General features: G+C 41.9%; 1 protein-coding gene across 1 annotated transcript in view; it reads left to right on the plus strand.

The window, feature by feature from the left end:
• The window catches only part of LOC135517162 (RAB11-binding protein RELCH homolog), a 74,240-nt gene extending 66,308 nt beyond the window's left edge, over positions 1–7,932 (plus strand). The window contains 2 exon segments of the mRNA XM_064941219.1: positions 186–256; positions 6,523–7,932. Of these exon segments, the coding sequence (XP_064797291.1) occupies positions 186–256; positions 6,523–6,643 (192 nt within the window). The 3' untranslated portion in view covers positions 6,644–7,932.
• Positions 7,933–13,842: the final 5,910 nt, after the last annotated feature.

Raw genomic sequence — 13,842 nt, forward strand, 5'->3', positions numbered from 1 at the left:
CATTGACCATACAGTAGCTCTTCCAAACTCCATCAACTGACCTGTTTCCCATGCCAGCTAAAGACCAGCTGATTCCCAGACCACTCACCACATAGCGTGATGTTGTCTCCAGAAGGGAGACTCACCAGGCATAATTTCCACAGCACAGCAATCTGGCATATTTTCCGCTGTGTGTCTTGTTGCAGGTGATCCTGAGCTCCATGATCAAGGAGGGGGAAACCAAGGTAGAGAACAGAGGGATCGGACAGGCTGAGGGGTGAGTACTAACACACCATTAAAGCAGCGCCCATGTGTCTATGTCAGAGCATTCAAAACACACACACACACACACTTTCCTAGCCTGCTGGTTTTGATCCCAAACATGAGTCTTTTTATTTGATTTATTTTGTCATTTAGCAGAGGCTCTTATCCAAAGCGACTTACTGTAGTGACTGCATACATTTGTTTGTTTTCCGTACTGGTCGCCCCCTGGCGACTCAAACCCACCACCCTGGCGCTGCAAGCGCCTTGCTCTACCAACTGAGCTACGCGGGACTTGCCGGGTCACAGTCACATGACCCTCTGGTTTCCTGGCTTCAGAAAACAGGTAGAGAAACCGTGGTGAGGGAGGAGGGCAGAAAGCTTTCAAAGAGCATTGGGACCCAGCCGTAGTGTGGGTGATAGGAGGGGAGTTTAGGGAGGTGTACAGCTGTAGTGTGGGTGATAGGAGGGAGTTTAGGGAGGTGTACAGCCGTAGTGTGGGTGAGAGGAGGAGGGGAGTTTAGGGAGGTGTACAGCCGTAGTGTGGGTGATAGGAGGAGGGGAGTTTAAGGAAGAGTACAGCTGTAGTGTGGGTGAGAGGAGGAGGGGAGTTTAAGGAAGAGTACAGCTGTAGTGTGGGTGAGAGGAGGAGGGGAGTTTAAGGAAGAGTACAGCTGTAGTGTGGGTGATAGGAGGAGGGGAGTTTAAGGAAGAGTACAGCTGTAGTGTGGGTGAGAGGAGGAGGGGAGTTTAGGGAGGTGTACAGCCGTAGTGTGGGTGATAGGAGGAGGGGAGTTTAAGGAGGTGTACAGCTGTAGTGTGGGTGAGAGGAGGGGAGTTTAGGGAGGTGTACAGCCGTAGTGTGGGTGATAGGAGGAGGGGAGTTTAAGGAAGAGTACAGCTGTAGTGTGGGTGATAGGAGGAGGGGAGTTTAAGGAAGAGTACAGCTGTAGTGTGGGTGATAGGAGGAGGGGAGTTTAAGGAGGTGTACAGCTGTAGTGTGGGTGAGAGGAGGGGAGTTTAGGGAGGTGTACAGCCGTAGTGTGGGTGATAGGAGGAGGGGAGTTTAAGGAAGAATACAGCTGTAGTGTGGGTGATAGGAGGAGGGGAGTTTAAGGAGGTGTACAGCCGTAGTGTGGGTGAGAGGAGGAGGGGAGTTTAGGGAGGTGTACAGCCGTAGTGTGGGTGATAGGAGGAGGGGAGTTTAAGGAAGAGTACAGCTGTAGTGTGGGTGAGAGGAGGAGGGGAGTTTAAGGAAGAGTACAGCTGTAGTGTGGGTGATAGGAGGAGGGGAGTTTAAGGAAGAGTACAGCTGTAGTGTGGGTGATAGGAGGAGGGGAGTTTAAGGAAGAGTACAGCTATAGTGTGGGTGATAGGAGGAGGGGAGTTTAAGGAAGAGTACAGCTGTAGTGTGGGTGAGAGGAGGAGGGGAGTTTAGGGAGGTGTACAGCCGTAGTGTGGGTGATAGGAGGAGGGGAGTTTAAGGAAGAGTACAGCTGTAGTGTGGGTGATAGGAGGAGGGGAGTTTAAGGAAGAGTACAGCTGTAGTGTGGGTGATAGGAGGAGGGGAGTTTAAGGAAGAGTACAGCTGTAGTGTGGGTGAGGGGAGGAGGGGAGTTTAGGGAGGTGTACAGCTGTAGTGTGGGTGATAGGAGGAGGGATGTGTGTGCATCAACATTTCTACATTTGAACTCTGAGGCTGTAGCCTAGCAACACACACACAATAGTTTTCTGCCTTAATTGTTTTTAGGCTGTTTTTCTCTTCATAGAATGTCATCATCATGCACAGTGTCAGAGACAACAGTTATAACTAGAATCTCTGTCATCATCATTCACAGTGTCGGAGACAACAGTTATAACTAGAATCTCTGTCATCATCATTCACAGTGTCAGAGACAACAGGTATAACTAGAATCTCTGTCATCATCATTCACAGTGTCAGAGACAACAGGTATAACTAGAATCTCTGTCATCATTCACAGTGTCAGAGACAACAGTTATAACTAGAATCTCTGTCATCATCATTCACAGTGTCAGAGACAACAGTTATAACTAGAATCTCTGTCATCATCATTCACAGTGTCAGAGACAACAGGTATAACTAGAATCTCTGTCATCATTCACAGTCATAACTAGAATCTCTGTCATCATTCACAGTGTCAGAGACAACAGTTATAACTAGAATCTCTGTCATCATTCACAGTGTCAGAGACAACAGTTATAACTAGAATCTCTGTCATCATTCACAGTGTCAGAGACAACAGTTATAACTAGAATCTCTGTCATCATTCACAATGTGTCAGTTATAACTAGACATCATTCACAGTGTCAGAGACAACAGTTATAACTAGAATCTCTGTCATCATTCACAGTGTCAGAGACAACAGTTATAACTAGAATCTCTGTCATCATTCACAGTGTCAGAGACAACAGTGATGTCTAATGACAGGATCAATCCCCGATATGGGCTTGTTTTATCACGTCTCTCAACAAGCATGTTACGACTAACCAGCTCAACTCCAGCATTTTACTGTGGCTCATAACCTTCATTCCAGTATTGACCATCTGTCGTTGTGATGTTGTTACTGCGTCTCTCTGCTGTTGTTCAACCCCAGTAAGGCAGAGAGGGGGGAAAAGAGGAACTCTCTTAACTGTCAGTCAGTAGAGAACAGAAGGAACTTTTACTTTTATTTATTTATTATTAACACTTAAGCAACTGCTTTTACCAGTCTAGTTATATGGACACATGGTCACGGTCACGGCAAAGAAATTAGAATTTTATAATCGGACCGTTAACAGCAACACCTCTCTGAATTGGATGTTTAGGGAGAACAAGAATATTGAGATTATATACAAAACATTCTAGATGAATGATATGTACACTGAATGGTTTTTACAGGCTATCTACAGTCCGCTCCAAATATATTGTTTTGGCTCTGTACTCTGAAGTGATACATTGACTATGAGGTAGAAGTGCGGACTAGCAGCTTTAATTCGAGGGTATTTTCATCTATATCGGGTGATTAATTTAGAAATTACAGAACTTTTTGTACATGGGCCCCCCATTTCAGGGGTCCAAAAGTATTGGGACAAATTCACTTGTGTATGAAAGTAGTCAAAGGTTAAGAATTTGTTCCCATATTCCTCCTAGAGTGCAATGATTACATTATTTTGGAGTCACTTTTATTGTAAATAAGAATTAAATATATTTCTTAACACTTCTACATTAATGTGGATGCTACCATGATTACAGATAGTCCTGAATGAATTGTGAATAATAAGTGAGAAAATTAGACCCACAAATATCATACCCCCCAAGGCATGCTGACCTCCCCTTTATTGTAGTGGTGAGAGGTTAGCATGTATTTGGGGTGTGACTATAAAATGCTAACCTCCCCTGTTATTGTAGTGGTGAGAGGTTAGCATGTATTTGGGGTGTGATTATAAAATGCTGACCTCCCCTGTTATTGTAGTGGTGAGAGGTTAGCATGTATTTGGGGTGTGATTACAAAATGCTAACCTCCCCTGTTATTGTAGTGGTGAGAGGTTAGCATGTATTTGGGGTGTGATTATAAAATGCTAACCTCCCCTGTTATTGTAGTGGTGAGAGGTTAGCATGTATTTGGGGTGTGATTATAAAATGCTAACCTCCCCTGTTATTGTAGTGGTGAGAGGTTAGCATGTATTTGGGGTGTGATTACAAAATGCTAACCTCCCCTGTTATTGTAGTGGTGAGAGGTTAGCATGTATTTGGGGTGTGATTATAAAATGCTAACCTCCCCTGTTATTGTAGTGGTGAGAGGTTAGCATGTATTTGGAGTGTGATTATAAAATGCTAACCTCCCCTGTTATTGTAATGGTGAAAGGTTAGCATGTATTTGGGGTAGGATATTTGTGCGTCTAACTTTCTCATACAAAACATTAGGTTCCATGATGGAACCTCCACCTCCAATTCGATCCTGCTCCAGAGTACAGACCTTGGTGTAACGCTCATTCCTTTTGACGATAAATGCGAATCCGACCATCTCCCCTGATGAGAGAAAACCTTGACTCTTCAGTGAAGAGCACTTTTTGACAGTCCTGTCTGGTCCAGCGATGGTGGGTTTGTGCCCGTAAGCAACGTTGTTGCCGGTGATGTCTGGTGAGGACCTGCCTTACAACAGGCCTACAAGCCCTCAGTCCAGCCTCTCTCAGCCTATTGCGGACAGTCTGAGCGCTGATGGAGGGATTGTGCGTTCAGGGGGGTAACTCGGGCAGTTGTTGCCATCCTGTACCTGTCCCGCAGGTGTGATGTTCGGATGTACCGATCCTGTGCAGGTGTTGTTACACGTGGTTTGGCGCTGCGAGGACGATCAGCTGTCCGTTCTGTCTCCCTGTAGCTCTGTCTTAGGCGTCTCACAGTACGGACATTGCAATTTATTGCCCTGGCCACATCTGCAGTCATCATGCCTCCTTGCCTTATGCCTAAGGCACATTCACACAGATGAGCAGGGACCCCGGGCATCTTTCTTTTGGTGTTTTTCAGAGTCAGTAGAAAGGCCTCTTTAGTGTTCATGACTGTGACTTTAATTGCCTACCCTCTGTAAGCTGTTAGTGTCTTAATGACCGTTCCACAGGTGCATGTTCATTCATTGTTTATGATTCATTGAACATGGGAAACAGTGTTTAAACCCTTTACAATGAAGATCTATGACGTTATTTGGATTTTTACGAATTTTTACAAATTATCTTTGAAAGACAGGGTCCTGAAAAATTGATGTTTATTTTTTATTTAGTTTGTAATCTAGAGTATATACCAGTGTGCAGTATATAATATAATCTATATACTATATTAATATCAAATCCAATTTTATTTGTCACATACACATGGTTAGCAGATGTTAATGCGAGTGTAGCGAAATGCTTGTGCTTCTAGTTCCGACAATGCAGTAATAACCAACAAGTAATCTAGCTAACAATTCCAAAACTACTACCTTATACACACAAGTGTAAGGGGATAAAGAATATGTACATAAAGATATATGAATGAGTGATGGTACAGAGTGGCATAGGCAAGATACAGTAGATGGTATTGAGTACAGTATATACATATGAGATGAGTGTGTAAACAAAGTGGCATAGTTAAAGTGGCTAGTGATACATGTATTACATAAAGATGCAGTAGATGATATAGAGTACAGTATATATGTATACATATGAGATGAATAATTTAGGGTATGTAAACATTATATTAGGTAGCATTGTTTAAAGTGGCTAGTGATATATTTTACATTTCCCATCAATTCCCATTATTAAAGTGGCTGGAGTTGAGTCAGTGTGTTGGCAGCAGCCACTCAATGTTAGTGGTGGCTGTTTAACAGTCTGATGGCCTTGAGATAGAAGCTGTATATAATCTATATCCATGTGTACATTATATAATATAATATATATCCACGTGTACACTATATAATATAATCTATATCCACGTGTACACTATATAATATAATCTATATCCACGTGTAGACTATATAATATAATCTATATCCACGTGTACACTATATAATATAATCTATATCCACGTGTACACTATATAATATAATCTATATCCACGTGTACACTATATAATATAATCTATATCCACGTGTACACTATATAATATAATCTATATCCACGTGTAGACTATATAATATAATCTTTATCCACGTGTACACTATATAATATAATCTATATCCACGTGTACACTATATAATATAATCTATATCCACGTGTACACTATATAATATAATCTATATCCACGTGTACACTATATAATATAATCTATATCCACGTGTACACTATATAATATAATCTATATCCACGTGTACACTATATAATATAATCTATATCCACGTGTACACAATATAATATAATCTATATCCACGTGTACACTATATAATATAATCTATATCCACGTGTACACTATATAATATAATCTATATCCACGTGTACACTATATAATATAATCTATATCCACGTGTACACAATATAATATAATCTATATCCACGTGTACACTATATAATATAATCTATATCCACGTGTACACTATATAATATAATCTATATCCACGTGTACACTATATAATATAATCTATATCCACGTGTACACAATATAATATAATCTATATCCACGTGTACACTATATTATATATCCCATTGTACAGGCTATCATCAATATAACCATATTGTGTATCTGTGGACCAATGATGATGCCATGTTTAACCGCTAATACACATTTACATGTGTTCAAACTGTGTGTTGCTGTAGATCTGTGTCCATCGCTGCCAGTCTGGTTGGGGAAGATGCCAAGACCAAGTTCCTGAGTAAGATGGGTCAGCTGACCACGTCCGGCGCCATGCTGGCCAACGTTTTCCAGAGGAAGAAGTGATCCTTCTTCCACCGCCCAACCTCCTAGCAGCAAGCACACTACATATCCCATGAGCCTCCATTGTCTGGGAGCGCGAGCCCAGGCTCCAACGATGGGCCAGGTCAGGGTCTCTGCTCGAACGCCTTCTGAATGCATCCTTCACTCCTCCCTGACTGGACAGGGGACAGCACTGAGCCCTAGGAAGGAAGGGTGCCCTTTTTTACATATTTGATCAGGTCCAGGGTGTATGTCAATAGTCTGAAGTGGTTTACTCTCCTCGTCTCAAGGAAAGAAATTAATTATTATACTATTGAGATGCAGCCTTTAAGATTTGGCCAACTGGGTTTGTTTTAGAATTTTTACAGATGCAATGTTGGCACCAAAAGCTTTCTGAACGTTCCAGTCCAGTTAGAATTTTAGTGGCGTTCTTTGTCAGAATGTGATTGTTCCGGAACCTTTGTGTCAACATGGAGAGGAGTAGCTAACTGACTGACATCTGTATGTTCATGGCTCTGGCGAATTGCCTACTTGAAGTCAAAATCGTCTGCCTTTTATTTCATCACGTCTCTCGTTGTTTTGATTTTTAATGAATAATTTAAGACTTAATTCCTCCAAAGAAATCTGCCCTTCACTTTATTACTTTCTCTTTATTCTGTTTTGATTTCAGAGTCTTATTATAGAGGATGTACATCCACATCACTACCTTTCATTGGATTTGTTGTATTTCTGTTGGAAAAGAGAACGCTTATTGTCTTCCATAATCTATCCATCTCTCTCTCGTTCTCTCTCTCTCGTTCTCTCGTTCTGTCTCTCTCGTTCTGTCTCTCTCGTTCTGTCTCTCTCGTTCTCTCTCTCTCGTTCTCTCTCTCTCGTTCTCTCTCATTTACATTTGTTCTCTCTCTCTCATTCTCTCTCTCTCGTTCTCTCTCTCGTTCTCTCTCTCGTTCTCTCGTTCTCGTTCTCTCTCTCTGCTCTCTTTCTCTTTCTCTTGCTTTCTCTCTCGTTCTCTCTCTCTTTCTCTCTCTCTCTCTCTCTCTCTCTCTCTCTCTCTCTCTCTCTCTCTCTCTCTCTCTCTCTCTCTCTCTCTCTCTCTCTCTCTCATTCTGCCTCTGCTTGTTTCAGTGTCTCTGGTGGCTATTTTCTAATGTGGCTGTTTGATTTGGGTTGAGTTATTTTCTCTTTTGGATCATTTTAATTACATGTTATGCTCTACAAGTAAACTGTATGATACACTGAAATGAAGGCGGGACCCATATTGTTATGTGCATTTGAATTTGATGTCATGAAATAATAAAATACAAAATAAACAATTGTGTACTCATGTGGGGCGGCAGGGTAGCCTAGTGGTTAGAGCGTTGGACTAGTAACCGAAAGGTTGCAAGTTCAAATCCCCGAGCTGACAAGGTACAAATCTGTCGTTCTGTCCCTGAACAGGCAGTTAACCCATTGTTCCTAGGCCGTCATTGAAAATAAGAATTTGTTCTTAACTGACTGGCCTAGTAAAATAAAGGTAAAAAATTAAAAACACCTGCTTATGGTGATTATTGTGTGCGTATATGTATGCATGTAAAAACATCCTTTTCAATACAGAACTCAAGGTTTCAGCAGGTGTTCAGAGTAATAAACCTTGGTAAATACACAAAATCCCCCCTCATCTTTCACACACAGCCGCAACTTCTAGAAACTTCAAAGAGCTTTTATGTCCCTTTGTCTGTCCAGGATTCCAAAGTTCACTAGCTGGGACAGACTCTGAAACCATTTACAGAGTCCTTGCAACAGTATACAGTAGGGAGTGATGTGTAAAGCTTTGTGCTCTCCTATCAATGTATCACCCTGTCCCCACCCCTCATACAGAACAGTATTAGCATATTTCCTTTAATATCTAACTTGTTGCTGATAACTCACCAGGTGGACAAATAATTGATGTAGTTGAGAACAGTGTACCATCTGGGTAGGAATGGAACATAGTGGGAGCATGCTGGTATTTGTATATACAGTGCCTTGCGAAAGTATTCGGCCCCCTTGAACTTTGCAACCTTTTGCCACATTTCAGGCTTCAAACATAAAGATATGAAACTGTATTATTTTGTGAAGAATCAACAACAAGTGGGACACAATAATGAAGTGGAACGACATTTATTGGATATTTCAAACTTTTTTAACAAATCAAAAACTGAAAAATTGGACGTGCAAAATTATTCAGCCCCCTTAAGTTAATACTTTGTAGCGCCACCTTTTGCTGAGATTACAGCTGTAAATCGCTTGGGGTATGTCTCTATCAGTTTTGCACATCGAGAGACTGAAATTTTTTCCCATTCCTACTTGCAAAACAGCTCGAGCTCAGTGAGGTTGGATGGAGAGCATTTGTGAACAGCAGTTTTCAGTTCTTTCCACAGATTCTCGATTGGATTCAGGTCTGGACTTTGACTTGGCCATTCTAACACCTGGATATGTTTATTTTTGAACCATTCCATTGTAGATTTTGCTTTATGTTTTGGATCATTGTCTTGTTGGAAGACAAATCTCCGTCCCAGTCTCAGGTCTTTTGCAGACTCCCATCAGATTTTCTTCCAGAATGGTCCTGTATTTGGCTCCATCCATCTTCCCATCAATTTTAACCATCTTCCCTGTCCCTGCTGAAGAAAAGCAGGCCCAAACCATGATGCTGCCACCACCATGTTTGACAGTGGGTATTGTGTGTTCAGGGTGATGAGCTGTGTTGCTTTTACGCCAAACATAACGTTTTGCATTGTTGCCAAAAAGTTCAATTTTGGTTTCGAGCACCTTCTTCCACATGTTTGGTGTCTCCCAGGTGGCTTGTGGCAAACTTTAAACAACACTTTTTATGGATATCTTTAAGAAATGGCTTTCTTCTTGCCACTTCCATAAAGGCCAGATTTGTGCAATATACGACTGATTGTTGTCCTATGGACAGAGTCTCCCACCTCAGCTGTAGATCTCTGCAGTTCATCCAGAGTGATCATGGGCCTCTTGGCTGCATCTCTGATCAGTCTTCTTGTATGAGCTGAAAGTTTAGAGGGATGGCCAGGTCTTGGTAGATTTGCAGTGGTCTGATACTCCTTCCATTTCAATATTATCGCTTGCACAGTGCTCCTTGGGATGTTTAAAGCTTGGGAAATCTTTTTGTATCCAAATCCGGCTTTAAACTTCTTCACAACAGTATCTCGGACCTGCCTGGTGTGTTCCTTGTTCTTCATGATGCTGTCTGCGCTTTTAACGGACCTCTGAGACTATCACAGTGCAGGTGCATTTATACGGAGACTTGATTACACACAGGTGGATTGTATTTATCATCATTAGTCATTTAGGTCAACATTGGATCATTCAGAGATCCTCACTGAACTTCTGGAGAGAGTTTGCTGCACTGAAAGTAAAGGGGCTGAATAATTTTGCACGCCCAATTTTTCAGTTTTTGATTTGTTAAAAAACTTTGAAATATCCAATAACTGTCGTTCCACTTCATGATTGTGTCCCACTTGTTGTTGATTCTTCACAAAAAAATACAGTTTTATATCTTTATGTTTGAAGCCTGAAATGTGGCAAAAGGTCGCAGGGTTCAAGGGGGCCGAATACTTTCGCAAGGCACTGTATATATGTGTGTGTGTGTGTGTGTGTGAGCGCGAGAGAAAATGTGGCTGATTTGCATGAGAGCTTAGCTGTGTTTGCAGTCTGTCAGAGGAGGCGTTAAGCATAACTTTGGTGAATGATGGCTTAGGGTCCTGTGTTTTTATTAAACTTACTACAGTGTGTTTGTGTGTTTGTGTGGCGAGTCAGAAGATTGTCTGTTTCCAAAGCACGCAGTGGGTCCAAGCCAGAAGACTCCTGAACAGCTAATCAAATGGCTACCCTGACTATTTACATTGCCCCCCCCCCTTCCTTTTACAGCGCTGATACTATCTATGCATAGTCACTTTAATACCTAATTAATAAATAATGCACATATTACTTCAACTAAACGGTGCCCCCCTGTATATAGTCTCGCTATTGTTATTGTACTGCTGCGCTTCAATTTTTTACTTTTATTTCTTATCTGTATTTTTGGTTAGGGGCTCGTAAGTAAACATTTCACTGTAAGGTCTACTACACCTGTTGTATTCAGCATTTCACTGTAAGGTCTACTGCACCTGTTGTATTCAGCATTTCACTGTAAGGTCTACTGCACCTGTTGTATTCAGCATTTCACTGTAAGGTCTACTGCACCTGTTGTATTCAGCATTTCACTGTAAGGTCTACTGCACCTGTTGTATTCAGCATTTCACTGTAAGGTCTACTGCACCTGTTGTATTCAGCATTTCACTGAGATCTACACCTGTTGTATTCAGCATTTCACTAAGGTCTACTGCACCTGTTGTATTCAGCATTTCACTAAGGTCTACACCTGTTGTATTCAGCATTTCACTGAGGTCTACACCTGTTGTATTCAGCATTTCACTAAGGTCTACACCTGTTGTATTCAGCATTTCACTGAGGTCTACACCTGTTGTATTCAGCATTTCACTGAGGTCTACACCTGTTGTATTCAGCATTTCACTAAGGTCTACACCTGTTGTATTCAGCATTTCACTGAGGTCTACACCTGTTGTATTCAGCATTTCACTGAGGTCTACACCTGTTGTATTCAGCACCTCACTGTAAGATCTACTACACCTGTTGTATTCAGCATTTCACTGTAAGGTCTACTGCACCTGTTGTATTCAGCATTTCACTGTAAGGTCTACTGCACCTGTTGTATTCAGCATTTCACTGTAAGGTCTACTGCACCTGTTGTATTCAGCATTTCACTGTAAGGTCTACTGCACCTGTTGTATTCAGCATTTCACTGAGATCTACACCTGTTGTATTCAGCATTTCACTAAGGTCTACTGCACCTGTTGTATTCAGCATTTCACTGAGGTCTACACCTGTTGTATTCAGCATTTCACTGAGGTCTACACCTGTTGTATTCAGCATTTCACTAAGGTCTACACCTGTTGTATTCAGCATTTCACTGAGGTCTACACCTGTTGTATTCAGCATTTCACTGAGGTCTACACCTGTTGTATTCAGCATTTCACTAAGGTCTACTGCAACTGTTGTATTCAGCATTTCACTAAGGTCTACACCTGTTGTATTCAGCATTTCACTGAGGTCTACACCTGTTGTATTCAGCATTTCACTAAGGTCTACTGCAACTGTTATATTCAGCATTTCACTAAGGTCTACACCTGTTGTATTCAGCATTTCACTGAGGTCTACACCTGTTGTATTCAGCATTTCACTGAGGTCTACTACACCTGTTGTATTCAGCATTTCACTGTAAGGTCTATTACACCTGTTGTATTCAGCATTTCACTGTAAGGTCTATTACACCTGTTGTATTCAGCATTTCACTGTAAGGTCTACTACACCTGTTGTATTCAGCATTTCACTGTAAGGTCTATTACACCTGTTGTATTCAGCATTTCACTGTAAGGTCTACTACACCTGTTGTATTCAGCATTTCACTGTAAGGTCTATTACACCTGTTGTATTCAGCATTTCACTGTAAGGTCTATTACACCTGTTGTATTCAGCATTTCACTGTAAGGTCTATTACACCTGTTGTATTCAGCATTTCACTGTAAGGTCTACACATGTTGTATTCAGCATTTCACTGTGAGATCTACACCTGTTGTATTCAGCATTTCACTGTAAGGTCTACTACACCTGTTGTATTCAGCATTTCGCGGGTGGGGGGCAGGGGGTGTGTGCGCGTGAGCACGTGTTTGCCAGTGACACCTGCAAACAGGATAAGGAACCCTTTGAGCAGAGTCCAGCACTGTGGTCACTTCTATGGCCGAAAACACACAGTCACATCCCGAGTGTGGCAGACCACGAGCATGTATTAATGGAAACCTTCCTTGCCCTTTCCTGGTTGTCCAGGTTTTACTCACCCTTTATGAGTGGGTTGCCTGTAGCAGAAATGAGGGTGGGTGGAGGCTGATTTGCCGAACATGCCCAATAAATCACTTTGCTTTGGCCTCTTGGGCAATGTTTAGCCAGAAAGACATAAACACAGGCAGACAGACACAGGCAGATGGCTCTGTGGCATTAGCTGTGTTTGGTATTAGAGGCTAAACTGAAGCCTTGAACTGTGCATGTTGTGTGTTAGCGATATGTTCAGAGTTTAAGTTAAAACATTTCATTTCTACATTCGTCAGTTCGAGCTCCTAATTGCCACTCTGCTAACTGTAGATAGGCCCCGCCTACAAAGCGAAGGCTTACGGGAAGGGCCAGAGAGAGGGGGGGTAAAAGACAGAACAGAGTGAAGCCCTTCCAGTGACTGTGTCGTTGTAAAGGTCTCATCAATGAAAGACACCAGCTCCAAAGCCAACTCCTCCTTTGCCGCGTTTCCTTCCAGTTCTCTGCTGCCAATGACTGGAACGAATTGCTGCCAAACACCCTCGAAAAACTGACTGTCCTACCGATGCTTGACTTCGGCCATGTCATTTACAAAATAGCCTCCAACACTACTCAGCAAATTGGATGCAGTCTATCACAGTGCCATCATCGCCAAACCCACTGGCTCCAGGCCATCCTTACGTCTTGGCTAGGTAAAGCTCTGCCGTATCTCAGCTCACTGGTCACCACAGCAGCACCCACCCGTAGCACGTGCTCCAGCAGGTATATTTCACTGATCATCCCCAAAGCCAATTGCAAAAATCACTAAAGCTGGAGACTCATATCTCCCTCACTAACTTTAAGCACCAGCTGCCAGAGCAGCTTACTGATCATTGCACCTGTACATAGCCCATCTGTAAATAGCCCACCCAACTACCACATCCCCATATTGTTATTTATTTGTTTGCTCCTTTGCAACCCAGTATCTCTGCTTGCACATCTATCACTCCAGTGTTTAATTGCTAAATTCGAACTATTTCGCCACTATGGCCTATTTATTGTCTTACCTCCCTAATCTTACTACATTTGCAAACACTGTACATAGACTTTTCTGTTGTGTTATTAACTGTACGTTTGTTTATTCCAAGTGTAACTCTGTGTTGTTGTTTTTCTCGCACTGCTTTGCTTTATCTTGGCCAGGTATCAGTTGTAAGTAAATGAGAACTTGTTCTCAACTAGCCTACCTGGTTAAATAAAGGTGAAAAAATAAATTACAATAGTAATTTGTATTGACATAGAAAATAACTTACATTGAAGTGTAGGCTTATAACTGTATAGCA

Source organism: Oncorhynchus masou, chromosome 28 (genome assembly GCF_036934945.1).
Source record: "Oncorhynchus masou masou isolate Uvic2021 chromosome 28, UVic_Omas_1.1, whole genome shotgun sequence".
NCBI classification, from domain to species: Eukaryota; Metazoa; Chordata; class Actinopteri; order Salmoniformes; family Salmonidae; genus Oncorhynchus; species Oncorhynchus masou.